The sequence below is a fragment of the Bufo gargarizans genome, chromosome 7 (genome assembly GCF_014858855.1).
Source record: "Bufo gargarizans isolate SCDJY-AF-19 chromosome 7, ASM1485885v1, whole genome shotgun sequence".
Taxonomy (NCBI): Eukaryota; Metazoa; Chordata; class Amphibia; order Anura; family Bufonidae; genus Bufo; species Bufo gargarizans.
The window spans coordinates 47,681,540-47,709,360 of NC_058086.1; the positions used below are offsets into that span (position 1 = coordinate 47,681,540).

The following is a 27,821-nucleotide window of genomic DNA, read 5'->3' on the forward strand; positions in this document are numbered from 1 at the left end:
CCCCCTGAAATGGCTGATAACAGGGAGCAATAGACTGTATTCTCCTGTCCTACAGTCATCCTCTCCCCTGAAATGGCTGATAACAGGGGGCAATAGACTGTATTCTCCTGTCCTACAGTCATCCTCTCCTCTGACATGGCTGATAACAGGGGGCAATAGACTGTATTCTCCTGTCCTACAGTCATCCTCTCCTCTGACATGGCTGATAACAGGGGGCAATAGATTGTATTCTCCTGTCCTACAGTCATCCTCTCCCCTGAAATGGCTGATAACAGGGGGCAATAGACTGTATTCTCCTGTCCTACAGTCATCCTCTCCCCTGAAATGGCTGATAACAGGGAGCAATAGACTGTTCTCCTGTCCTACAGTCATCCTCTCCCCTGAAATGGCTGATAACAGGGAGCAATAGACTGTATTCTCCTGTCCTACAGTCACGGACACCCTCCGCCCCGCGGCGTCCTGTGGCTTTCCTTTCTCCGCCACACTTTGTACCATGAGAAGAACCCCCCGTTTCTCACGCTCATCTCGCTGTGGTCACCATTAAGGAGGCCAGTGTTACTTAGAACTCGACAGGATGACATTTCCCAGGAAGTGCGGCGTTAACCGCTGACAGCTCTGCTACATTCGCCCTGTGCACCATGACAGCAGGTTGATACAGCGCTCCCTCTAGTTCCGGGGCGACCATTGTATGCTGAAAGCAGTGTAACTTGGCTCCATAACTGTACGGAAAACTGGTAATTGGTTCCAAAGTCCCAAAATTTCACCTGGAGATAAGAGAAAGCGAAGATTAAAAATAAGCAGATAACTATTCCAGATAAAGCATACAACAGTCAGGAATAGATGCTGGAAGCCGTACATCACTTTCTATGATGAGGACAGGAGCTTCGCACAGGAGAATACCAGGAGCCCCCGACAAGGAGCAGCTCCTCCTGGCACAGGCAGAGGGCAGTACAGGACATGTAGTACCGCCCTGTACTGTCATCAGGAGCTACTACACACCAATACGGGGGTTTACCAGAGGAATGGCCGTGTTTATTGGTGGGACCTGAGTCTGAGGCATCGGATGTTGAGTCTTGTTCCAACGGCCCAAGAAATATCATTATATGCTGAAAATACTGTATCCTGGGGCCGTTGTATCCGGAGGAACCACTGTACCTATAGTCATACAAAGAAGAAGCCTTGCCCATGTATCAGGGGCACAAACCTCTTTACCGTACAGCTACACTGCCCCATTGTACTGGACAGAAGGGCAACAATAAAATGTCGCCATGTTGTACATTATTAACATACAGAAGCTGCCTATACACTTTACATGTCAGGTCCCCTTGGAGTAGTGACTCTCCCCAAATGTTTAATGTCACAGGTTTTGATATTTGACATCCTTCATAAGAGGTGACAGAGGAGTCAGACGGCTTCTTATCTCTCCGACTACACAGACATAGTGTAAGGGCTGAGCAGGATGGGAATGATAGTCCTTATCTAAAAAAGAATTCACTGCAATGTATGTGAGCCACTTGTTTTAACACCATATTATATCCTGTATTATACTCCAGAGCTGCACTCACTATTCTGCTGGTGCAGTCACTGTGTACATACATTACTTATCCTGTACTGATCCTGAGTTACATCCTGTATTATACTCCAGAGCTGCACTCACTATTCTGCTGGTGCGGTCACTGTGTACATACATTACTTATCCTGTACTGATCCTGAGTTACATCCTGTATTATACTCCAGAGCTGCACTCACTATTCTGCTGGTGCAGTCACTGTGTACATACATTACTTATCCTGTACTGATCCTGAGTTACATCCTGTATTATACTCCAGAGCTGCAATCACTATTCTGCTGGTGCAGTCACTGTGTACATACATTACTTATCCTGTACTGATCCTGAGTTACATCTTGTATTATACTCCAGAGCTGCACTCACTATTCTGCTGGTGCAGTCACTGTGTACATACATTACTTATCCTGTACTGATCCTGAGTTACATCCTGTATTATACTCCAGAGCTGCACTCACTATTCTGCTGGTGCAGTCACTGTGTACATTACATTACTTATCCTGTACTGATCCTGAGTTACATCCTGTATTATACTCCAGAGCTGCACTCACTATTCTGCTGGTGAAGTCACTGTGTACATACATTACTTATCCTACACTGATCCTCAGTTACATCCTGTATTATACTCCAGAGCTGCACTCACTATTCTTCTGGTGCAGTCACTGTGTACATACATTACTTATCCGGTACTGATCCTGAGTTACATCCTGTATTACAGGCATGCCCAACCTGCGGACCTCCAGCTGTTATAAAACTACAACTCCCACAATGCCCTGCTGTAGGCTGATAGCTGTAGGCTGTTCGCGCATGCTGGGAGTTGTAGTTTTGCAACAGCTGGAGGGCCGCAGGTTGAGCATGCCTGCTGTATTATACTCTAGAGCTGCACTATTTTGCAGGTTTCAGAGCTGAATTCTCTCCACAGGATGGGTGAAGGGATAGACAGACGGACAGATAGATAGATAGATAGATATTTCTATTGTGGTCACATTCTATGAAGGAGAAGAGAATTCCTGGATCTCTCAATCCTCTGCTGTGGGTAATAACAATGCACAGTCCTGGTTTCTCCGGGCCGCACCCTGCTCGTCCTCTCCAGCTGCAGCGCATGTTGTTAAACCTGCACAGTAGGAGGCCCCCTGACTGCACAATGCAATGCTGCCATCTAGTGGTGGACAATGAACACTGTGGATGTGGCAATGAATGGAGGAGTATAAATAATACAGCTGTGGCCAAAAGTTTTGACACTGACACAACTTTAAGTTTTTACACATTTTGCTGCTTCAGTTTTTCTGGTTGCAATTTGCATGAACCCTAGATTGTTAGGAAGGGTGATCAGATGAATCACAATTATATTAAGTCGTTTCCATGAAAAGGAACTTAATAAAAACAAAGATTTTCCACCACATTTCAGCTGTGCCGCATAATGACCTGCATCAGGAAAAGCATTAACAAGGACAATGCAGCTGATATCACTCTGTCTTGTTAATTGGATTAGAAGAGGAGACTGGTTGCTTAAAAGGAGGGTCGTGCTTGAAATCATTGTCTTCTTCTGCTAACCATGGTTATCTCCACGGAAACGTGCAGTCATCATTGATTTGCATCAAAACAGCTTCACAGGCAAGGACTTTGCTGCTTGGGGGTGAATTGCTGTGAAGAAGGCTTCAGGGCACCCAAGATAGTCCAGCAAGTGCCAGGACTGTCTCCTAAAGAGGATTGAGCTGCAGGATCGGGTTACCACCAGTGCAGAACTTGCTCAGGAATGGCAGAAGGCAGGTGTGAGTGCATTTGCAGGCAAAGTGCGGCGAAGGCTTATGGAGAATGGCCTGGTGTCAAGAAGAACTTCAAAGAAGCCGCTTCTCCAAGAAAAACATCAAGGACAGACAAACATTCTGCAGGACGTACAGGAGCTACCTAAGAACACTGCCATAAATAAACTTCTCACAACCGTCCGGGAGACACGTCTCCCAACCGTCCGGGAGACACTTCTCCCAACCGTCCAGGAGCAACTTCTCCCAACCGTCCAGGAGCAACTTCTCCCAACCGTCCAGGAGCAACTTCTCCCAACCGTCCAGGAGCAACTTCTCCCAACCGTCCAGGAGCAACTTCTCCCAACCGTCCAGGAGCAAATTCTCCCTACCGTCCAGGAGCAACTTCTCCCTACCGTCCAGGAGACACTTCTCCCTACCGTCCTGGAGACACTTCTCCCTACCGTCCAGGAGACACTTCTCCCAACCGTCCAGGAGACACTTCTCCCTACCGTCCAGGAGACACTTCTCCCTACCGTCCAGGAGACACTTCTCCCTACCGTCCAGGAGACACTTCTCCCTACCGTCCAGGAGACACTTCTCCCAAACGTCCTGGAGACACTTCTCCCTACCATCCAGGAGACACTTCTCCCTACCGTCCTGGAGACACTTCTCACAACCGTCCAGGAGACACTTCTCCCTACCGTCCTGGAGACACTTCTCCCAACCGTCCTGGAGACACTTCTCCCAACCGTCCTGGAGACACTTCTCCCAACCGTCCTGGAGACACTTCTCCCAACCGTCCTGGAGACACTTCTCCCAACCGTCCTGGAGACACTTCTCCCAACCGTCCTGGAGACACTTCTCCCAACCGTCCTGGAGACATTTCACACAACCGTTCAGGAGACACTTATCACAACCGTCCAGGAGACACTTCTCACAACCGTCCAGGAGACACTTCTCACAACCGTCCAGGAGACACTTCTCACAACCGTCCAGTAGACACGTCTCACAACCCTTCAGCAGCAATCTGGTGATGAACAAAGTAGCTTCCAGCATGATGGAGACCACGTCACAAGGCAAAAGTGAAGACTAAATATCTCATTGAACAAAACATTAAAATTCTTGGTTCACAGCCAGGAAACTTTCCAGATCTCCATCCCATTGAGAACCTGTGGTGAATTCTAAAAAAACGTTGGGGAAAACCCCCCCCCAGGATTGGTGATAAACTTCAAACACTGATTAGGCAAGAATAGGCAGTCATTGGTCAAGATATGGGCCAAAAGATGATCTAGCATGCCATAGAAAACTACAGAAAGAAGGGTCAACATTGGAAATATTGAGTCCTTATATTATATACAAACTTGATGGATATGTAAAAAAAAAAAGTCAAATATACAAATATCTGACAAAAAGATCCAAAAACAATGAAGCAGCAAACTGTGTGAAAACCAAGATTTGTATCAGTCTTAACACACATGACCATGACTGTATTATCAGTGTTGTTATAGGGATCCGCAGGCTCATCATGGGGTCCTCCTGCTGAGACCCTCACATGGTCAGCTGATATCTGCACTCGTACCGCTTCCATTTGCCTCTTCTTCTGTTCTCTGTACTTTGTTATAAAAAGAGAGAGCGGCGTAAAACATGACGGCAGAATCAGACTGCACAGGGGGCGATTGTAGTCTGCAGCCATGGGGACACATAAGGCTGCATAACAGCTGTATACACAAAACGGGGGGAGACTTTTTTAATGAAGAATATCTTAAAGTTGTTTCATTTTTTCAGCATTGGAGCATTAAGAGTAACGCCGTAGAGAGGACTTTGTCATTGACACGATGAGGACCTGTTATAAGGCACATCTGATGTCTGACATTGTGACTCGCGCTCTGTATCACCCACACGATTCTCTCCTAAGTGGTCAGAATAATCAGATCATAAATAACCCTAATGCAGAAAATAGCAGTGACGAGGTTGTGGCGGTGCAGGGAATGCTGTAGGGTGAATTCTAGTTTGGAAATGGAAAAGTATGACTCCCCCAGCAGAGGGCAGCACTGAGAGCACAAGCACATTATATTGTAAGTGATTATTTGTGCTCATGACAAACACTCTACAAACCAAAAGTAGAGTACAAAAATATATTACATAGCAAATGCTATGCTAATAACTTAGAGATGCTTAGCAAATACATTTTGTACAAAATCATTTAAGCCCGTCTGCCGTACGCCAAGGCGATCTCTATAAGACGGGTTCTAACATTATTTGTGCTCATGTTTGTTTTGGGGGCCGTTTATGCTCTTAAAGGGGTCCTCTCACTTCAGTAAGTGGCATTTATCATGTAGACAAAGTTAATACAAGGCACTTTCTAATGTATTGTGATTGTCTATGTTGCTCCCTTTGCTGTCTGGATTCATTTTTCCATCACGTTATACACTGCTCGTTTCCATGGTTACAGACCACCCTACATCCCATAAGCAGTGGCCGTGCTTGTACAATTTGGAAAAAGCACTAGGCTATGTGAGCTCCCATGGTCCCGGCCACCAGAGCGGCTGGCGCTTTTTCCTATAGTGTGTAAGCACGACCACCACTGATGGATTGCAGGGTGGTCTGTAACCATGGAAACGATCAGTGTAAAAAGTAATGGAAAAATGAATCCAGCCAGCAAAGGAAGCAACATGGAGAATCACAATACATTAGTAAGTGCCTTGTATTAACGTTCTCTACATGATAAATGCAACTTGTGAAGTGAGAGGACCCCTTTAAGGCTGTGGCTACATGGCGATCTTGGGCAGGACAGGTGTCAGTGTAGCACTGCAGCCATAAAAATGATGGGGTTACGGCCACTGCTGCAGTGCAAATGTGAGGTGCTGTGCCTATGTGCCCTCCCATGGTCCCAGCCACCAGACAGGCCTGAGCTTTTTTTTCTATAATGTGCAAGCACGACCACCACTGCTGGATTACAGGGTGATCGTAACCCTTGTATACAAGCAGTGTATAATGTGTAGAAAAATGAATCCAGCCAGCAAAGGAGGCAATATGGAGAATCACAATACATTAGTAAGTGTCATGGATTATAAATGCTATTTGCTGAATGGGTGACTGCCAGCACCCACAGTGAAAACTCACCCTTTATAGCCTCTGCACACGGGTGCGGGTAAACATTCAGAAGATCCACATGAATTTCCATGCAGATGTCTGTGCGTTTTTGCACCAAAATCCACGTGTGTTACTTGCACATGTGTGACATGTATGATATCTGCACATCTTGACCTGATATTTTTAGGAGGTGTTGTGCATTTAAGGCTCTGCTTGGGTCATTTTATCTAAAATCCTAGTCCTACACTTTGATGCAAAATTGCAAGAAGACGCCCAGGGTTGTAAAGTACGAGGTAGATTTTCTACAATGTGTCAGGTGTCTACTCAAAACATATCTGGGTATGGGTGTGTAATAGGATTTAGGTATTTATTTGCACTTGTCAAAAGTGTGACCAGTGTCCTGGTAGGAAAAGTGCAAATCTGAAACGCGTGAGCGTTCCTGTAGTTCGAAGTTGTGTAGTGTTTATATAAGTGGACATTCTGCTCTACATTCAGTGGACGTGTCATCTCCTGACTCCCCGACCCAACTTCTAGTTACAATGTTTCCACTGCTCCCAAAATGTATCAGTCTCTGGACAGTTTGTGTTGATCCTGGTATCGTTGTGGCAGAGTCCATTACACAGGTCTTTGCTCTGTCACCCGACTCTCTCTTTATTATGTGTAATGACCTCTCTGCTTCCCATATATTTCTGCGCCGGTTCTAATCCCCGTCTCTTCTGTACACAGATTACCCGCTCACACTCCACTTACTGAGTTGTGTTTGCAGCAACAGTCGCTAAGCTATTATTGACTTGTTTGTTAATCTGGACAAACTGCTTTACTTCCTACCAAGCCCAAACAAAAGGAGACCTGTCCAACAAAGGACTCCAGGGCAGTGTGTGTGATATGATTGCTGAGGCTCAGTGGCTTCTTACAAGGAGCTGGCATTTACTACGATGGTGTCTTGGACTCTCTCATGCTTCGAGGCTGCTCCAGGTTCCAGAAACTAAGCCGGAGTAATCTAAAACCTTGGAATGATGAGTGCTGCAAGTTCGGTGTTGTTCCCGCTTATTCCCCCCCAGGGGCAGTTTAAAAACCCTTACGCTGTAGATGTGCTGAAGACCAAGAAAGAGGAGCTCATCGAAGGTATCAAAAACCCAGAAGAACTCATCAACCTTCTGGTCGACCATGGAATCTTCTCTACAGATAAGAAAATGGTGATGTCCTACTACAGGACAAGGACTGAGAAGAATTCCCGGCTGGTAGACATCTTGTTGTCTAAAGGTGAGAGGGCTTGTCGCCTCTTCTTCTACCCTTGTCTGAAGCAGATAGAACCCAGTTTATACAACAGCATCAAAAGTTACGTCAACCATGTTAACAACGCAGTGGGAGATGGGAGAAGACAACTGGTGGGATATCTACTGGAGAGGGATAAGGAGGAAAATCGAGGTCCCGTCAATGAACCACCAGAAAAAATTCCCCGGAAGGAGAATTTGCCCAAGACAGTTAAAAAAGAGACTCAAAAACCAAGTGTCAAAGTCAAGGAGAAGAAGAGTCCTCCACCAGAGACTCCGAGACAGAAGGTGGGTCAACAGTCAACTGTTGGGGTCTTTGATGCTGTCATGAAGGGCGACCTCTCCACATTGGAGGCAATTCTCAAGGGTTCAAATGTAAATGCTGTAAATTCCTCTGGAGAAACGCTGTTACACGTAGCTGCTTCTAATGGACACGTCCCGGTCATTGAATTCTTGCTTTCGAAAGGGGCCAAAGTAGACGCCAAGGATAAAAAACGGAGGACGCCTCTGCACCGAGCAGCAGAGAATGGGCACATAGAGGCTGCAAGGGTTTTACTCCAAGCTGGGGCAAACATGTACTCCCTGGACAGTGACTCTCAATCTCCTCTACACTTAGCAGCTCAGAACAATCACCACCATCTGGTAAAACTCCTCCTCCAAGAAGAAGGGAAACGCTATAAAAATCGAACCAACTTTTTACACCAGGAGACTTCCAAGGACAATAGTCGTTTGGTGGAGATTCTTCTAAAGAATGGTGCCAGTGTGGACGGTATGGATGAAAAGAAGCGAACCGCCTTATACCACGCGGTGTCGGGCGGCCACGAAGCGACAGTCAAAGTGTTACTGGAAGCTGGCGCTACTATTGACCCCAGCATTATAGACGTGGCCTTCAGTACCAATAACGAATACATTTTCGGTCTCCTTCTACAATATTCCAAGGGGCTCTCCCCCGACACCATGATCTCCGCCATGTTCAAAGCCGTCAAGCTGAACCTTTTTGGAATAATCAAGGCTTTAATTGACAAAGGCACCGATGTGAATGCAAGGAACGACATCCAGTACACACCTCTTCTGCTGGCGGCAGAGCTGGGCAAGTCGGAGACGGCACAGGCGCTTATCGAGAAAGGAGCGCAGGTGAGTGACCGGACGCCAAATCTGAACACAGCATTGCATCTGTCTGTTCAAGCAGGAGATGTTTCCACCACAAATCTGCTGCTCCGGAAGGGAATTAATGTGAATATTACAGGTCCGGGAGAGCAAACCCCACTTCACGTGGCAGCCTACCACAACAGACCGGACCTGAGTGATATCTTACTTGCAGCCGGTGCAAATGTGAACGCTGTCACCAAGGAATCGGTGACTCCTTTGCACCTTGCCAGCCAGAGGAACAATGTTGACGTTGCCCGGAATCTCATAGAGCACAAAGCCAACGTGAACGCCAAAGACAAGCATTCAAAGACGCCCTTACATATGGCGACAGAAGGAGGGGGGCTTCCTCTGGTGCAATTACTCCTCAATAGCAAAGCAGACCCCAATGTCCCAGATAAGGAAAAGAAGACCCCGCTCCACCTTGCAGCCATTGGGGGAAACTCCGAGGTGGTGTCAGCCTTACTCAATAGCGGGGCCAGGTGTGGTGTGAAGGACATGGACGGTTGTACCCCCATCCACTACGCCATCATCTCCGGAAACGTGGACGTTGTCAAATCTTTGCTGACAGCTGGGAAAAATAAAAACCTAGAAGATAAAAATGTCTGGAGGAAAACGCCCCTGCACCTCGCGGCTGAGCATGGACATAGTGACATCATCCACCTGCTTCTAACCAATGGGGCGGCCATAGACCCCCTGGATAGTAACCGTGACACCCCACTGCACTGCGCCTGTAGAGCGGGTCACCTGAGCTCTGTGCAGACCCTTGTGGGCTGGACCCAGGGCCAAAAAGCCAATTTACAGGCCACCAACAGTCTGAAGAAGACCCCACTTCAAGTGGCAGAAGCTGAAAGCACCGACGGTCACCAGCAGGTGGCGACACTCCTGAAAAAGAAAATGCTGATCATTAAATAGAAATATAGAGGCGACTCCTGCAGCTGCTCTTAAAGGGGCCCCTCGTGCAGTAAACTTAAAGGGGTTATCCCATCTTAGACAATGGGGTCATATCGCTAGGATATGCCCCCATTGTCTGATAGGTGCGGGTCCCACCTCTGGGACCCGCACCTACAAGGAGAACGGAGCAGAGAAAGTGGAGGAGGGCGTACTGCCACCCTCCATTAATTTCTATGGAGCTGCGGAAAATAGCAGAGCGCTGGCTCGGCTATTTCCGTCGGCCCCATAGAAATGAATGGGAGCGGTGGCCGCGCATGTGCGGTGCGCTCCCATTCACTTCAGTGGGAGAGGCGGGGAGCTGCGCCTGGTGGTGGACAGACCCCTCTCACCGACTCCGTTCTCCTTGTAGGTGCGGGTCCCAGAGGTGGGACCCGCACCTATCAGACAATGGGGGCATAGCCTAGCGATATGCCCCCATTGTCTAAGATGGGATAACCCCTTTAACCATAAAAAATCTGCAACTTTACAATATACTTTGTTTCAGCTGCTCAACATTTTCAAGATCTTTGCTCTCTGTCAGTGAACTGCAACATTAATGTTTATATACAGACACAAAAACACCTGTATGACTGACCTAATGCTTCTCACAGCTGAGCTTTCGTTACAGTTGCAGGCAATCTGCACATGTGATAAACAGAATGAATGCGAAACTGATACATTGTAGTAAACTATCAACACCAGGGTAGATAAAATGGGAACAAACCCTCAGCTGTGAGAAGTGCCAGGTCTATGGGGTTCTCTGCCTCTGGTTGTAAACAAGAAGGTTCTTATTCATTGGCAGCAAGCAGAGATTTTGAAAATGGTTAGGAATTGAAACACAAAATCTATTACAAAGTTGCAATGCTTTTTGCTGTGTAAGCTTTAGATCAGGGGTCAGCATTAGCAACCTTCGGCGCTCCGGCTGCTGTGAAGCCACAACTCCCAGCATGCACACTTAGTTTGGCTGTTCTGGGAACTGACATAGAAGTGAATGAAGCATACTGGGAGTTGTAGTTTCCCAACAGCTGGAGTGCCAGAGGTGTACAGGAGAAAAGGCATATGAGGGGCGCAGACCTGAGGAGGGCATCAGAATTGAGCCAGGCCACTGTTGCTGCAGACTTTAGATCGCCATAGCGCAATGCTCTGCAGAACTACGATGTGACGCTGCTCCATGCCGCTTGTTGAAGGCGGTTGTCGGAGTGTGCTGGGACTTCACAGCAGGGGTGCACCACCAATGAGGCCAGGTGAGGCGATCGCCTCAGGCAGCACCAGGTAGGGGCAAGAGGGGGGGGGGGCAGCTAAAGGGACATGGGCTGAAGGGAAGGGGTTAGGTTACGAAATTTGCATTGGGAAGGCGCTGTTTCAGTTTTCACCTCAGGCAGCAAAAGGCTAGGTGCACCCCTGCTTCACAGAGGTCGGAGTGCCTCTATAGCGTTCTGTATGCCTTAGTAGATTGCTTCATACTTGTTTGTATTTCAGTTTTTCCTTAAAGGGGTACTCCATCCTGACTCACTAGGATACGCCATCATTTTAAGATCGGTGGGGTCTGGCCGCCTCCTGGACCCCCAAGGATCCTGAGAATGAAGGGATCACACAGCATTGGTGCCGGGCTGCAGCTGCCGCTTTGCTGGTCTCCTTGCACAGCTGAATTGGTGCTACGCCCCCTTCCCCCCCCGTCCGAACCCCTCAATCATAAAGTGACCTCTCAGGAAATATTCAGGATATATAAAATTTTGAGTCATCCACTTCAGCCAAATTTAGTCAGCTTCTGGAAAAGCTGGGTGACAAGCATCAGAAAAGTCAATGTTCTCTCATCTGTGGCTCTCTAGCTATTGCAAAACTACAATTCCCATCATGCCATGACAGCCCACGGGTATCAGGGCATGACTGGAGTCTGAGAGAGGCTACAGCCGTGCTCTACAATACCACAGTGCAATTCATTCTAATGGCCGCTTCCAGCATCGTCTGCACTGAGCAATAAGTCACCGAGAAATGGTTAGAAGCAGGGGTCGAGTGGAGGGGGAACGCGTGGGAACGGCGTTCCTGCACTTTTTTCATGGCAGGAACGCCGTTCCCTTTACAAGCCTCAAGCCAGGAGAACGCGGCTGAAATCAGGGGGTGAAGCGCACTGTGCAGGGCAGGCTAAGCGGCTTCACAGCTGTCTGTGCGGTGCTGCTGCTGTCTGTGACTCCTCTCATGGCGCCCCGCCCCCTACTGACATCATCTCCTTCACTTCTTCTGTCGGCCTAATACGCTGCGAGTATGTTCAGTCACTTCGCAGCTGACACATAGGAGATCATTTAGAAGTTAATCATTAAGAAAAGTTTGTCCCTGGGATTCGAACTCACAACCTCTACACATCAGAGGCAAGGCATTTACCCTCACAGCCATGAATGCTGTCTAGGTAGTTGCTTAAAAAAAAAAATATAAGACTTCTACTTATACCTAGTGTACTGATACCTAGTGTACAACCATACACATGACAGCTGTCCACTGTGTATGGATGTAGCAGAGCTGGGTGTGTTGGGGCAGCTGTCATGTGTATGGTTGTACACTAGGTATCAGTACACTAGGTATAAGTAGAAGTCTTATTTTTTTTTTTTTAAGTAACTATCTAGACAGCTTTCATGGCTGTGGGGGTAAATGCCTTGCCTCTGATGTGTTGAGGTCATGAGTTCGAATCCCAGGACAAACTTTTCTAAAAGTGTTTTTTTTTTTTTTAAGACTCCTACTGATACCTAGTGTACTGATACCTAGTGTACACCCATACACATGACAGCTGCCCCAACACACCCAGCTCTGCTACATCCATACACAGTGGGCAAAGTTACCTACAGTAGAAGTCTTATATATTTTTTTTAAAGTTATTAGCTAGACAGCTTTCATAGCTGTGAGGGCATATGCCTTGCCTCTGATGTGTAGGGGTCATGAGTTCGAATCCCATGACAAACTTTTCTAAAAGTGGTTTTTTTTTTTTTTTAAATACCGGACTGTTACTTTACTGCCACGGGGGAGGCGGGCTATTGGCGCCATGATACTGGCACATGAAGGGGGTAGGAGAGAGGAACTTGATACTGGCACATTAGGGGACAGGGGGAGAGGATGGCACTATGATATTGTGTTTTGAGAAGTCACAAAATCTGCTTTCCCCTAATAGCATTCCTGGCTGCTGGGTGTGATGATCAGTACCTGTCTATGACCAGCAGGGGCCGCTGTTACCATCAATATTTCTGATATGCACTTGTATTACAATGGCGACAGTGACCCCTGCAGGTTGTACGGAGACATTACAGGCGGTCAGGTCACAGTCATTATATTTGTATAATTATATTTACATTTCTATTAAATATTAATATTCATATAACCTCGTGTCAAATTATCTCTGCATTTATCTGTAAAGCTCACCGGATTTCTGTGTATTCATTGCCACATTCACCCTCTAGACACAAGCATTGATGCTATTAGAGGGAACCTGTGGTCAGTGGAGAAGATAAAGGTGAGAGATATGGGAAGTTACAGCATGGTGGACAGGACACTGCACATGCTGTGCTCCTGGTCAGAGTCTTTCCTGTTGATGCCAATGAGGAAAAATGACGCAAAATACAACAGATTATTGACAGAGTCAGGGAGCTTAGAGATTCCTAGGGGTGTGACGTCACTGTGCTGGGGGTGTGATGTCACTGAGCTGGGAGTGTGATGTCACTGTGCTGGGATTATGATGTCACTGTGCTGGGGGCGTGATGTCACAGTGCTGGGGCTGTGATGTCACTGTGCTGGGGGTGTGACGTCACTGTGCTGGGGCTGTGATGTCACTGTGCTGGGGGTGTGATGTCACTGTGCTGGGGGCGTGTTGTCACTGACATGGGAATATGATGTCACTGTGCTGGGAATATGATGTCACTGTGCTGGGAGCGTGATGTCACTGTGCTGGGAATATGATGTCACTGTGCTGGGAGCGTGATGTCACTGTGCTGGGAGTGTGATGTCACTGTGCTGGGGGCGTGATGTTACTGAGCTGGGAATATGATGTCACTGTGCTGGGAATATGATGTCTCTGTGCTGGGGGCGTGATGTCACTGTGCTGGGAATATGATGTCACTGTGCTGGGAATATGATGTCACTGTGCTGGGAGCGTGATGTCACTGTGCTGGGAATATGATGTCACTGTGCTGGGAGCGTGATGTCACTGTGCTGGGAGTGTGATGTCACTGTTGGGGCTGTGATTTCACTGTGCTGGGAGGATGATGTCACTGTGCTGGGGCTGTGATGTCACTGTGCTGGGAAGATGATGTCACTGTGCTGGGGCTGTGATGTCACTGTGCTGGGAGTGTGATGTCACTGTTGGGGCTGTGATGTCACTGTGCTGGGGCTGTGATGTCACTGTGCTGGGAAGATGATGTCACTGTGCTGGGGCTGTGATGTCACTGTGCTGGGGCTGTGATGTCACTGCTGGGAGGAGGATGTCACTGTTGGGGCTGTGATGTCACTGTGCTGGGGCTGTGATGTCACTGCTGGGAGGAGGATGTCACTGTTGGGGCTGTGATGTCACTGTGCTGGGGCTGTGATGTCACTGTTGGGGCTGTGATGTCACTGTGCTGGGGCTGTGATGTCACTGTGCTGGGAAGATGATGTCACTGTGCTGGGGCTGTGATGTCACTGTGCTGGGGCTGTGATGTCACTGCTGGGAGGAGGATGTCACTGTTGGGGCTGTGATGTCACTGTGCTGGGGCTGTGATGTCACTGCTGGGAGGAGGATGTCACTGTTGGGGCTGTGATATCACTGTGCTGGGGGGAAGATGTCACTGTTGGGGCTGGGATGTCACTGTGCTGGGAGGATGATGTCACTGTGCTGGGGGTGTGATGTTACTGTTGGGGCTGTGATGTCGCTGTGCTGGGGCTGTGATGTCACTGTGCTGGGAGGATGATGTCACTGTTGAGGCTGTGATGTCACTGTGCTGGGAGGATGATGTCACTGTTGAGGCTGTGACGCTCTCAGTCTGCAGGGCGCAGCATGGAGACAACTTTCCTGTGTGAGGCCGATACCTCTGTTCTTAGGCGGACAGGCGCCGCCCACGCCCGAGATCTCCGCCTGGTTTATATTTGGCCCCGCCCCTCCGCTGCTGATTGGTGATGGGAGGAAGATGTTTGTTGTAGTCAAGACAACACCTGTCCGCCCATCTGACGTCACGTGACAAGAATGTCAGCTGACCGGAAGTAAAGGTAAACATGGCGAGAAACGAGGAGAAGCAGCTGGGAAGACTGAACCGCCTGTGGCTGCAGAAGGAGAAGGAAGGTGAGAGACTCGGGGGTCCTGTCCCTGGAGAGAGGGCCAAGCCCCCCCCCGCGTCCTGTCCCCGGAGAGAGGGAGCCTACCCCCCCCCCCCCCTTCCCCAGTCCTGCCCCCGGTGAGAGGCCAGGGCCCCCCGCGTTCTGTCCCCGGAGCGAGGCCCAAGCCCCCCGTGTCCTGCCCCCGGAGAGAGGGCCGAGCCTACCCCCCAGTCCTGCCCCCGGTGAGAGGCCAGGGCCCCCCTGCATCCTTCCCTGGTCAGAGACCTGAGACCCCGCTTTCTTGTGATAGGCTTGAGCTCCCTGCACCTGGTGAGAGGCCCAAGACCCCCCCCCCCCCCCCCCCAAGGGAGAGGCCTAAACCCCGCCGCGTCCCGCCCCCGGTGAGAGGCCCAAGCCCGTCCCGGTGAGAGACATGAGACCCCCAAGTCCTGCCCCCAGTGAGAGGCCCAGGCCCCAAGCCCACAAGTCCTGCCCCCTGTGCGGTGACCCCTGGCCTTCCCATCATCTCTTGATTTGTTCTCTGCAGAGGGACGCGTGAGAGAGATCTCCGGGGAGCGGCCGCGTCTGGTGAGTGTAGTCCTGGAGGATGGGGGTATCCTTCCCGGCTCCATGTACTGACCTCCTGTTCTCTGTAGTCAGCTCTGCACACCGCCGCCGATGTCCGGAAATGGATCCCAAGCATCAAGAATGAGATGGAGTATTACCTGGAGGTCAGTCCCCCTGATAACGTGTCATAAGACCCCAGAGACAAGACGTGTTTCCATTCCTCTCCATTACAGTATCTCTGCTTGCTTTCAGAAGATTGTAACTTTAACATCCAGGGAAACAAGTCTTGCCCCACTTCAGTTGTATCCAATCCTCTGTGAGGTGAACCCATCAGTAGCACAAACCTCTCTCCTGTTCTGACAGTTTGTTACAATGTATCAGTCTGTTTACCACACAGGGGATTGTATACAATTGTAACAAACCCTTAGCTGTAAGAAGTATCAGGTCTGTACAGCTATTCTGGTCCCCATTTACTGACTAAAACTACAGAACTGTTAATTCTACAATGATTATAGGAGTAGTCAGTGAGGGTCTGATCGCTGGGACAGGTGACCCCGGTGCAGTCACGTCTTGTCCCTGCCCCCATTCACCGATTCGGCCTTTCTCCTTGCAGCAATCTCAGCTGATTCACTATTCAGACAGAAAGATTGAAGAATTCCAAGAGAAGCTCGAAGCCCTGAAGAAGGAGTATCAGAAATATCTGTGGAAGTTACGCCGCTTGGATCCGTCCTGCAAGGAGCACCCATGGAAACCGCGAGGATACACAAGGAAGAGGACGGCCGACGGGAAGGTGCCATCATGGGTGACATCAGGTGCGTGCAGACAGCACAGGGGACTCTAGGGGTGTCAGTCAAGGGGGCCTCTATCCAACAGCATAAAAAGCTCCCACCAAATGTTTTTAGAAATGAAGAGCTGATGGGACTAATACCCCCAATATCTGCAGATGACCTATGACCTTTGTTCTCTCGGTTAGGTGGACGGCCCGGTGATGCGCTGATCTCTACCCCCATCCTGTCTGACAGCATCAATACTGAGCTCAGTGACCCGGAGGAGGATGATGAGAGTAGCTCTTGGATCAGAGGACGTGAAGCAGCCGTGCCGGACCTCGGCCGCGTCAATCCTCAAGGTCAGGATGCTCCTCTACAGTTCAGTAACGTGAGGTCTCACCCCAAGCACGTCTGGCTGCGCTCGTCCTATAACACAGGGGACGACAGTGCCAATAAACTTAAAGACATTCTCCGGTCTACCCAGCCAATGCAAAAGGAAACCAGTGCTGCAGGGAACAGCATGGAGGACAGGACTGAGAATCAAGCTGCTGGATCAAAGAGCAAAGGGATCCTGGGGTTAGACTGTTACTCGTCTTCTGAGGAGGATGATTGACATATACATTGGTGAAGAACGGTTTCATTAAGAAAATCTTTGTTGAAATAAACACGGTCGGGACGGTGAAGAGAATGTGTGGATGAGGCCGTTCTGTCGTTACCTGCCAGGAGTTTCTGCCGCTCGTTTTGACTCCAATGTGGCTATGAAAACACTTCATGTCTGCACGGTGCACCATAGCTGCCTGTTAGGTTGTGAATGGTGTTTGGACACAGACAGGAGGTGTTGTCATAGGGACATAGGAGCAGAACAGCAGGCAGAGAACACTGCTCATCCTGAGCCTCTCCTGATCTCATCTGCTGTACAGAACTCTTTATTTGGGAATTCATGGGTTTGTATGAGGTTAAAAAAAAAAACGGAAAATACTGCACTAACACAATAGATGCAAGCATTATATATGGACTAAGCCCTCACTCACCTACCTGTGCCATTGGGCATCTACATTCAGGAGAGCAGACCCTGCCAAAAGGCTTAGGCAGGTTTAGAGTAGGACCTGCCTGACTGAGACTATCTTGGCGCTGGTAGGTGGGTACAGATGTGTTTTGATCAAAATATATTGGCTGAGAATCTCAGATTTTATTATATCAGAGTGAGGGCTATGGCCACATAATGTTTGCATCTATTGTGTTAGTGCAGTATTTTCCGTGCTTTGTATGAGGTTAGAAACAGCGCCACACCTGGCCAGAGGTTTGGCATTGCAGCTATACCCCATTGATGTGAATAGCAGACACAGCCAAGGATAAGAGCAGAACGGGTCCTGGGAGAAAAGGCCTTCCATTGCTCCTCCACCCCGTAGAGAACAGTCCAAATTCATCTGGAACCTTCACAGAAGGCACGGGAACCGCAACAGCGAATGGCTGGTGTAACTTACACAGCCTGCGTTATCCTCCAGAGCTGCACTCACTGTTCTGCTAGGAAATGGTCATCGTAGATGAGATGCGAAAAGGATTGCTCAAGAGCAGAGAGAACGGCGCACTGCACTATAGGGCTCCAATAAAACAAGAATATAAGCAGAGGCTACACGTTTCGGTGACTGACAGACCGCATTTATTGGAGCCCTATAGAGCAGCCTACCATTCTATCTCTGCTCTTCAGCAATCCATTTCACATGGTTCTTCCGGCATCCTCAGGTCCAACCTGCACACAAGACCGACAGCCCGGTATCTCCCCCATATGGGAGTGGCTCCATCATGCTCTAGTGCAGGCATGCTCAACCTGCGGCCCTCCAGCTGTTGCAAAACTACAACTCCCAGGATGCCCGAACAGCTATCAGCCTACAGCAGGGCATTGTGGGAGTTGTAGTTTTACAACAGCTGGAGGGCTGCAGGTTGCGCATGCCTGCTCTAGTGTTACTCGTAGGGTGCACCACACTATATGGTAAGGTGCATTACTCTTGTTACCTTAAATCTACTCTGAGGGTATCACATCAGGGAGCGCCTCCTCCTTTTCTTTTTTCCATACTGAATGAGAGATGATTGCACAGCACCTGAAATCACCAGAACAAACTGTGTGCAGGCACAGGGAGATTGCAGCTCTGAAGTATAGTATTATGCAGGATGTAACTCAGGATCAGCAATGTATGTACACAGTGACTGCACAAGCAGAATAGTGAGTGCAGCTCTGGAGTATAATACAGGATGTAACGCAGGATCAGTACAGGATAAGTAATGTATGTACACAGTGACTGCACCAGCAGAATAGTGAGTGCAGCTCTGGAGTATAATACAGGATGTAACTCAGGATCAGTACAAGATAGATTACTTTCACATTAGCGTTTTTTTTTTTTGCTCCGTCATGGATCTACAAAAACGCTTCCGTTACAATAATACAACCACATACATCCATCATGAACAGACCAGGTTGTATTATGTCTTCTAGAGCCATGATGGATCAGTTTTCTATTGTGTCTGTATGTACACAGTGACTCCCCCAGCAGAATAGTGAGTGAAGCTCTGGAGTATAATACAGGATCAGTACAAGGTAAGTAATACAATGTATTTACAAAGTGGCTCCACCGTTTAGGTAGATGATATATATGTAAACATCATTTTTTTCCCCTGCCAGCAGGACGCTGTATTTGGGAGCTTTTAGGTTATCACTGTAGGAGTTGCTGTGACTTTATTGAAAGTTTCCAGGTTGATCTGTTCAGGGCCGGGGAGCTGGAAATCCGTTGTAAAGTCAGGTTACAAAGTCTTTCCCAACATGCTTCAGGCATTCATCAGCTTTTCCTATTTACTATAGAGAGACATGCACATGCATGACAGACACCTCTGTGCTGGAAGAGGGGCCCGGGAATGTAGTGCTCGGCCCTCCGCTAGGGGCTGCACCCAAGGCCCCCAATACTACGATGCGCCGACCACCACTGCTGTAGACCGAGCTCCTAGTAGTCAGTGGGGCAGTTACCATCTTAGTGACTGGAACGGATTGCACGCTCTTTACCTCCGTCTTATAGAATAAAGTGATACCCCGTTATAATGGAGGCGACAGTGCACAGAGCGCTCACGTCTCTCACAATATTATAAAGGGCACCATGTAATTATTCAGTGCCAGCAGCCTCTGTGATTACTGAACCCCTTTATATATTTGGATATTTTACCAGAGGCACTGGATATGGTGCATTTCAGAGAACCCCTTGTATAACGCACTATTAGGACTTGAGGTAACATTAAGGGAGCTTCCAACTAGAACCACCAGAATTTGTCTCCCTCTGGGGTACCCGACCCACCCATAGGATCAGTGGGCACAAAAGAAACGAGCATTGAGTTCCTGCATGGTTAGATCTGCTGGCCGGGGACCCCCACAACAAGTGAAGTGAAGTGAAAGGGCCCCAGTCTACAGTCGGTGGCTAAAGATGAACTGTCCTTAAAGGGTTAATACAAGGACGGGACATGTCCATCAGACAGCAGCCTCACTCTCCTCCTGTGTCCTCTGCCGGCAGCACCTCCCCCGGCTCCTGCTCCTCCTTCACATTTGTATAGCTGTTCAGGAAATAGTCCTCGATCCTGCTCAGGAACTCATCCGCGAACACCGCGCAGGCCGAACTCACCAACGTCCTCCTCAAACACGACAGGAGCTGCAACCAGGACAGAAGAGAGGATTAAAATAACCAACAGACCATTATCCTGAGCTACGGCCTATACTCCAGTCACATCCAAAGCTGCACTTGTCATCACCCCAAAGCTGATAAAGACTCAATCGGCAGCATAGGACAGATCAGAGCAACCAATAAACTCATCTGCAGTGCATTCTGGGAGACCACTATAGTCACATGACATAGAAACGCAGAGACCGGGAGCGCCTCCCACGTGTGGTACCTCTGGTATCCAATGCTGGGCCCTGAGCGTGGTAAACGCAGAGCTCAACACCAGGCTGCCGCGCTTCTACCGCCAGGCACGGGAGGAAAAGACCCTGGGATAAAACAGCGCACTGCGCTCAAACTTCTTCTGATGAGGATTTTTATGTAAAAAAAAAAACCATAAAAATAAATAAAAGCTACGCGTTTCAGCTGCAGTCAGCCGCCTTCCTCAGGCTTGATACAAATGAAGAAAGTCTATTACATAAAAAAAATAAACCGGACGTAAAAGGTAAGTCAATAAGAAAAAATATATATATTGATCACTATGGAGAGTGCATTATACAAGGAGCCACATATGATAATAGTGTGACAGAGACAAAGGGACCCAGCGCAGGAAGTGGTTGCGAATCAACCAGTAAATAGGAATGAAAACCGTAGTGGAAGGCAGCAGCGAATGTCAAGAAATCCCACAGGAAGCAGCAGGTAAGGGCGGTGGAAACCAGTACCAAGGGACGAACAAAGGAAACACCATGGCTGAGTGAAGGACCATTGCTTGTAGAATACTCCATGGTCATCAGTATATATATATATATATATATATATATATATATATATATATATATATATATATTTTTTTTTTTTTATCAAGCCTGAGGAAGGCAGCGGGCCGCAGCTGAAAAGCAAAGCTTTTATTCATTTAGTTTTATTTTTTTAAAAATAAAAATCCTCTTTAGAAGAAGTTTGAGTGCAGCGTGCTATTTTATCCCAGGGTCTGTTCCTCCTATGTCCCCACTAGTCACAGGACGTGGCCGGAGTCATCACGGCGAACCAGCAGGGGGCAGCAGTGCAGCTCTGGGTGGGACCGGAACATGCAGACAGGATCTGGGTGTTGTGGAGATTCTTTAGGTTTCTTTTTATTAGTTCTCAGATATTTTCATCCCTGACAGATAATTCCGGAATGCATGAAACGGGAGACGCGGCGCCGGCCACGGCTCTCCCTGGATCTCGTGTCTCGCAGGTATTTCTCACTTGCCAGAGGAGGACGAGTGTGAATGTTTTAGTGTGGAGGACGCGGCACTGTGGGAGACGTGGGTGATTGACGAAGGAGGCTGGAATGTCACATGACGACTGCCAGCGCCGAGGTCAATAATCGTCATATCCCGTTACATTACACATTAATTCCTTGGATCCAGCACCTGATGATCTGGAAGTCCCACCACCAAAAATAGACCCGGCCCAAGCCCGCTGGATGATCGGAATTGTCCTGATACAGAACAAAGTGATCCCATTCTTTAACTAATTTTTTTTTTGCTCCATGTTCCAGTTAAAGGGGTCCTCCACTTTCTTCATAAACTTATGCCATGCCATACACGGACAAGGTATGCGAACTGCTGTAAGGGCCCATTTTCTACCCCAGTGTGACCTTAAAAGTCCCCACAGTCCGCCATGTCCATTTACCCACGCGTCCACATCCTCTTCTGCGCAGTAGATCCTGCATATGGGATACGGCGGTCAGTTCACACACGGTACCCATGAGAAGACTCTAGGGAGACTCTACACTTGTGTTGAGGTAAGGGCAAAGGGCATTTCAGAAGTTTAATCAGAAAGCAGACAACCCCTTTAAATGCAGCCTGCAGTGTAAAGGATGGGTTTAATTCTGGTTGTCATGTATGTATAGACGTCATGTCTTATTACTGCGTTTAATGAAGACCAGCTCCTGCACAATAGAAATGGACCTGTATTTATTCTAGAGCCTGAAAATATTCTTTACTATGCAGTGTTCTTACGTGCAGTGCAGGACAGTACGCGCCGCTACCCCCCCCCCCCCCCCCCCCCCCCCTGTTTTCCAGCAGCTCCGTGTTAAGATCGGGGGTACCATGCACATGTGTGTCAGTATAATTGCTACATACATAGCTGTATTATACAGAAGTCATACAGCGCCATCTGCTGGCGTTTTGTGAAACTGTCACTATCTGTTGATGTTGAGACTTTGGGGGGAGAAGCTTACAGCAGAACAGAGGATTTCAGGAGAGATGTATGCCTTGTTTGCATCATACTTTTAGCAACCACAGACATAAGTACGCAGTCACACATCTATCACAGCAGCCATGTTATTGTCACCCAGCTTTCCTGGAATCAGATAGGAGATTCTATTATTGGGGATAACACTCACCTTCTGTAAACACGTTAGATCACTGTCTTGTCGAAAGCGCCGGGTCATCGGGACGCTGCTGCTCATGGAAAAAAAAAAGAAAAAAAGATTAAAACCCAACTCGTGCCCATCGCCAGCACTTGTGGGAGGCGATCAATGTCCTGTGGGAAAACAATGAAGCTACTGAACCAGGACTCACTAACAGGTTGCAAATGAAGGGAGCAGGGGAAAAAACATGGTGGTAAGGGCGTTCCCTGCACGGGCAATGTGTGGTCTACTGCAGCTGAAATCCTTAAAGGGGCCATTAGGCTTCTGGGGTAGGAGACGGGGTCATAGAGAAGCTGCAGAGTGACTCTCACTGTGAATGTAATAACTGCAGGGTAATGTGCACTGAATGCAGCCCCTCTGACATCAACTAGTCGCTGGGGGATTCACTAAAGTAGGATTTGTCCCTGCAGACGCCCTGCAACTGATCCGCTAATGGATGTAGCGGAGATCTCAGCAGCGCCTCTGCAGGGAACATGAAGTATTGCATGGCGTCCACTGAAATCAGAATCAGGACATGTAGATCTCTGCTCTGAAGGTGGGCTTAATCGAATACCTCAATATACTGTAATAGGGCACCCTATATGAATACTAGAGGAGCGCCCCCATCAGTGGGCACAGGACGTTTTAATGTCTCCTACTTGTGGGAATGGCGATACTTCTCAATGATCCATCTTGTCTTCTCAAACAGAAGTTCCCAGTGAGGTTCTCCGGGCAAGTGTTCTACATCAAACCGGTACGGTATCCCTTTAAGAAAGGAGACGTGTCCATCAGCGAACGAAGCTACAGGTACAATATCTGCACTGATACAGTGTAACAAGTCCTGCTACTGTGTCGGACAATGTCCCCTCTCAGTGACAGGAAGCAAAGTCTATAAGGTCATTATAGGATGATTACGCTCCCCCCACCTCCCGTACTTACTGTGTGATCCATCGTCGCTGGGATCGTCACTTATCACCAGGCAGGAGAGCTGAGACTGGGGCAGGGGGTTACTGCGATTATACGGGCTGATAATCATCCCCAAAAACTTCGCTCCTCCCCGAGAAAAATAACTCTGGATACAGAATAGAAGGATAAAAAGGTCAGTGCCGGCCATGTATACATATAAGGGGGGGGAGGGGGTCTCAGCGGACACTGGATACGTCCTCGTCACCACCTCTCCAGCCGCACCTACATTTTAAAGGAGTTGTGTCATCTCAAGCATTGGGGGCATGTCGCTAGGATATGCCACCGATGTCTTATAGCGGGACCCGCAGCTACCTCTAGAACGTAGTCCGCAAAAGGGAAGTCCAGTGGACTGCACATGAGCAGCCGCCCTCCATTCATATGGGATTGCCGAACATAGCCGAGTGAGACGCTTGGCCATTTTCAGCACAGAAATGAATGAAGGCAGCCGCACATGCGTGCCCTGCTCTCCTTCACTTTGCAAGCTGTTGAAAAAGCCGATTTGTCACTTAAAAGGGATTCTCCGGGCTTTTTCTATTAAAGACCTATCCTCAGAATAGGTCAAAAATATTAGATCGGCGGGGATCTGAACCCCGGCCAATCAGCTGTTCGAGGAGACGGTGTGCGCAGTGCACACATGCCGTCTCGCTTCGCTCTTCCTGCTCTCTGCTGTATGTCTATGGGACAGCAGTGCTGAACAGGAAGAGAGAAGGCAAGTGTGCACTGCGTCTCCTCAAACAGCTGATCGGCGGGGGTGCAAGGAGTCGGACCCCCACAGATCTGATATTTACAACCTATCCTGAGGATAGGTCATCAATATCAAAAGCACGGACAACCTCTTTAAACCTGATCTCTGTTTTGCTTCATTTTCTGAATACAGCCTGCAGTGTAAAGTATGGAAGTTTGTGTACTAGTTGCCTCAAGGGTCCCACCTCTAGTCCATAGCTGCATATATAACTACATTACATATGGAAGTCCCACCTGGTATTTGGCCTGAGTATCGATATCTCGGATTGAAGGGTTGGGGTCGAACGCTGGGTGAGAGTGGTACCATCCGATGACGCTGTAGCCGCGCAGGTGCAGGGCCTCCGATGCCTGGGTCTGGGAGACCGGATCCATCTCACACTGAAGTCCGGTGCTGAGGCTGTTACACGGCTCCGCGGCGCAGATCTGTGAACAACCGGAGAGCACAGTGTACAGGAATACGCGGGGACGACACCAAGATCGTCAGTAGGGGGCGCCAGAATTTACAGTGCAGCTCCTCTATGTAACGGCATCAGGAGAAATCTACTTATAAGGCCTCATACACACGACCGTAGTTTCAGTCCACATCCGATCCGCATTTTTTGCAGATTGGATGCGGAACCCATTTATTTCAATGGGGCCACAAAAGATGCGGACAGCATACCGTGTGCTTTCCGAATCCGTATGTCCGTTCCCGAAAAACTGGATACAGTCATGTGCATGAGGCCTAAGGCTGAGAACTGTAAAATAACTATCAATGCAAAATCTGAAAACGTAAAAGGTATTTATGAATTATAATATGAAGATTAGTACGGCCGCTCAGTGTGTATAACGTGTCATATGTGCTTCATTCTTCCACCTGTCAGCGGCTGACGGACGGCTGATATCGGCCTCTTACTTCTATAATACCGTCATCCTCTGAATAACTTCCACCCAATAAGCCGATAACCTCCGCCATGGATACGTGAGCGTGCTGAAAGACAGACAGGTTCGTATTAACTGGTCAGACACATAAGACAAGGGGACAGAGACTGATGTCTTCATGCTTCACTTACCAAATCCAATATCAACATGGCTTCCGCTGACACCTTCACTCGAAACGGGGCCTACGACACAAGAGGTAAAAAACTGAAATCTGAAGACCACAAACAACTGAGAAAATAAGAAAATATTCTGATAGATTTCAGACCATTCCGAAAAATAAAAATAGGCGATTCATCTCCTAATCCATCTATATAAGGACTTGAGATCCTTTTTTCTCATAGAAATGCAAGGGCACCCCCTAGTGGTGTCTGTATAATGTATATGTAGTGAGCTCCCTCTAGTGGTGGCTGTATAATCTGTATGTAGTGAGCTCCCTCTAGTGGTGGCTGTATAATCTGTATGTAGTGAGCTCCCTCTAGTGGTGGCTGTATAATCTGTATGTAGTGAGCTCCCTCTAGTGGTGGCTGTATAATCTGTATGTAGTGAGCTCCCCCTAGTGGTGGCTGTATAATCTGTATGTAGTGAGCTCCCTCTAGTGGTGGCTGTATAATCTGTATGCAATGAGCTCCTCCTAGTGGTGGCTGTATAATCTGTATGTAGTGAGCTCCCTCTAGTGGTGGCTGTATAATCTGTATGTAGTGAGCTCCCCCTAGTGGTGGCTGTATAATCTGTATGTAGTGAGCTCCCCCTAGTGGTGGCTGTATAATCTGTATGTAGTGAGCTCCCTCTAGTGGTGGCTGTATAATCTGTATGTAGTGAGCCCCCCTAGTGTTGGCTGTATAATCTGTATGCAGTGAGCTCCCTCTAGTGGTGGCTGTATAATCTGTATGTAGTGAGCTCCCTCTAGTGGTGGCTGTATAATCTGTATGTAGTGAGCTCCCTCTAGTGGTGGCTGTATAATCTGTATGTAGTGAGCTCCCTCTAGTGGTGGCTGTATAATCTGTATGTAGTGAGCTCCCCCTAGTGGTGGCTGTATAATCTGTATGTAGTGAGCTCCCCCTAGTGGTGGCTGTATAATCTGTATGTAGTGAGCTCCCTCTAGTGGTGGCTGTATAATCTGTATGTAGTGAGCTCCCCCTAGTGGTGGCTGTATAATCTGTATGTAGTGAGCTCCCTCCAGTGGCGGCTGTATAATCTGTATGTAGTGAGCTCCCTCTAGTGGTGACTGTATAATCTGTATGCAGTGAGCTCCCTCTAGTGGTGACTGTATAATCTGTATGCAGTGAGCTCCCTCTAGTGGTGACTGTATAATCTGTATTGGTACAGTATCCTCAGGATAGGACAGCAATATCTGATCAGTTAAGGTCTGACTCCTGCATCCCTACAGATCTGCTGTTTGGAGGGGCTGCACCGCTCCTCATACTATACCAAGCACAGCGCCACACATTGTACAGTGGCTGTGCATGGCATTGCAAGTAAATCCCATTCACTTGGGAGCTGACATGGCACAAGTATAAAATGCTCATACCGGCTTCTCTTCTGTAAAGTCGGAGCAGGGAATCAGCTGGAATGGGTCAAAGGAGCTGTGGGACAAAGCACCGGGGTTAACTGCAGGTAGTTCATACAAAAAGCATTACACAGACTTAGCACGTCAAAGAACGTGGAGCCGGCGCTCCCCCTTCCCCAGAACAAGCTGGATTAAAGGGTTGCAGTTTGTCACCATTACAAAGATGGAAACCTTCTTGATTCCATCCAGAGACTAATAACCATTCCTGATCAAGTCTGGTTGACGCCAGTGCACTGACACACTGTAACAAGCCCTGCAGCTGTGTCAAGAGCAGCTCTCAGCTTCGGGTGACAATAAAGCTACTTTACAAGTCCTGAGGATGCAGATCTGAACAGTTCATACCTCTTGGACGGTCTCGATCCTTTGGAACACTTTGACTGTTTCATCTTCTCCCGTCTGATCGCTACCTCTGCTGCCGAGAGATGCTGACAAATAGAAACATGGATCGTTACAGTGTATCTCTGTCCTGATACTGTAACACTGACCATACGCGTCAGATAGAGGTCACTGTCCCCCCATACGCATCTGACAGGGCGTTGATAATCATGTGTGTTCAGAAAGCGCTACCAGACGCTTCTCGAGACACATCTCCCCTGAGAACAAAAGGATTGGACATGCTGGAGTCCAACTGCTTGATCATTATTGATACTGACATCTGTGGAGAGTCTGGACAGTAATGTGTACGGCCAGCCTGACTATAATATACTATACATATCTGTATGCAGTAATCTCCTGAGCTCCCTCTAGTGGTGGCTGTATATATCTGTATGTAGTAATCTCCTGAGCTCCCTCTAGTGGTGGCTGTATATATCTGTATGCAGTAATCTCCTGAGCTCCCTCTAGTGGTGGCTGTATATATCTGTATGTAGTAATCTCCTGAGCTCCCTCTAGTGGTGGCTGTATATATCTGTATGTAGTAATCTCCTGAGCTCCCTCTAGTGGTGGCTGTATATATCTGTATGCAGTAATCTCCTGAGCTCCCTCTAGAGGTGGCTGTATATATCTGTATGCAGTAATCTCCTGAGCTCCCTCTAGTGGTGGCTGTATATATCTGTATGTAGTAATCTCCTGAGCTCCCTCTAGTGGTGGCTGTATATATCTGTATGTATTAGGGGAACCGCCAAGTGAACAGCGTGCAGGGGTTGTGACGTTTCGGCTGCTTCACAGCCTTTATCA

At 48.3% G+C, this 27,821-nt stretch overlaps 3 protein-coding genes across 3 annotated transcripts in view; 2 read left to right on the plus strand and 1 right to left on the minus strand.

The window, feature by feature from the left end:
- Window positions 1-7,421: 7,421 nt before the first annotated feature.
- On the plus strand, window positions 7,422-9,740 carry LOC122944149 (CARD- and ANK-domain containing inflammasome adapter protein-like). Its single transcript, XM_044302378.1, has one exon. It carries the CDS (start codon window positions 7,422-7,424, stop codon window positions 9,738-9,740), a length of 2,319 nt encoding a protein of 772 aa, XP_044158313.1.
- Window positions 9,741-14,666: 4,926 nt separating this feature from the next.
- LOC122943381 lies at window positions 14,667-17,042 on the plus strand. The gene is made up of 5 exons (XM_044301064.1): window positions 14,667-15,051; window positions 15,574-15,614; window positions 15,683-15,757; window positions 16,207-16,405; window positions 16,567-17,042. Exons 1-5 carry the CDS (start codon window positions 14,985-14,987, stop codon window positions 16,971-16,973), a joined length of 789 nt encoding a protein of 262 aa, XP_044156999.1. The 5' UTR covers window positions 14,667-14,984; the 3' UTR covers window positions 16,974-17,042.
- A 1,707-nt stretch (window positions 17,043-18,749) lies between these two features.
- Window positions 18,750-27,821, minus strand: part of MYSM1 (Myb like, SWIRM and MPN domains 1) — a 30,475-nt gene continuing 21,403 nt past the window's right edge. Inside the window, exons 12-20 of the mRNA XM_044301062.1 lie at window positions 26,988-27,070; window positions 26,607-26,661; window positions 25,210-25,260; window positions 25,053-25,127; window positions 24,392-24,580; window positions 23,387-23,519; window positions 23,107-23,212; window positions 22,442-22,499; window positions 18,750-20,046 (exon numbers count right to left, since the gene is read on the minus strand). Coding sequence (XP_044156997.1) covers window positions 19,882-20,046; window positions 22,442-22,499; window positions 23,107-23,212; window positions 23,387-23,519; window positions 24,392-24,580; window positions 25,053-25,127; window positions 25,210-25,260; window positions 26,607-26,661; window positions 26,988-27,070 — 915 coding nt within the window. The 3' untranslated portion in view covers window positions 18,750-19,881. The remainder of the gene's footprint in view (window positions 20,047-22,441; window positions 22,500-23,106; window positions 23,213-23,386; window positions 23,520-24,391; window positions 24,581-25,052; window positions 25,128-25,209; window positions 25,261-26,606; window positions 26,662-26,987; window positions 27,071-27,821) is intronic.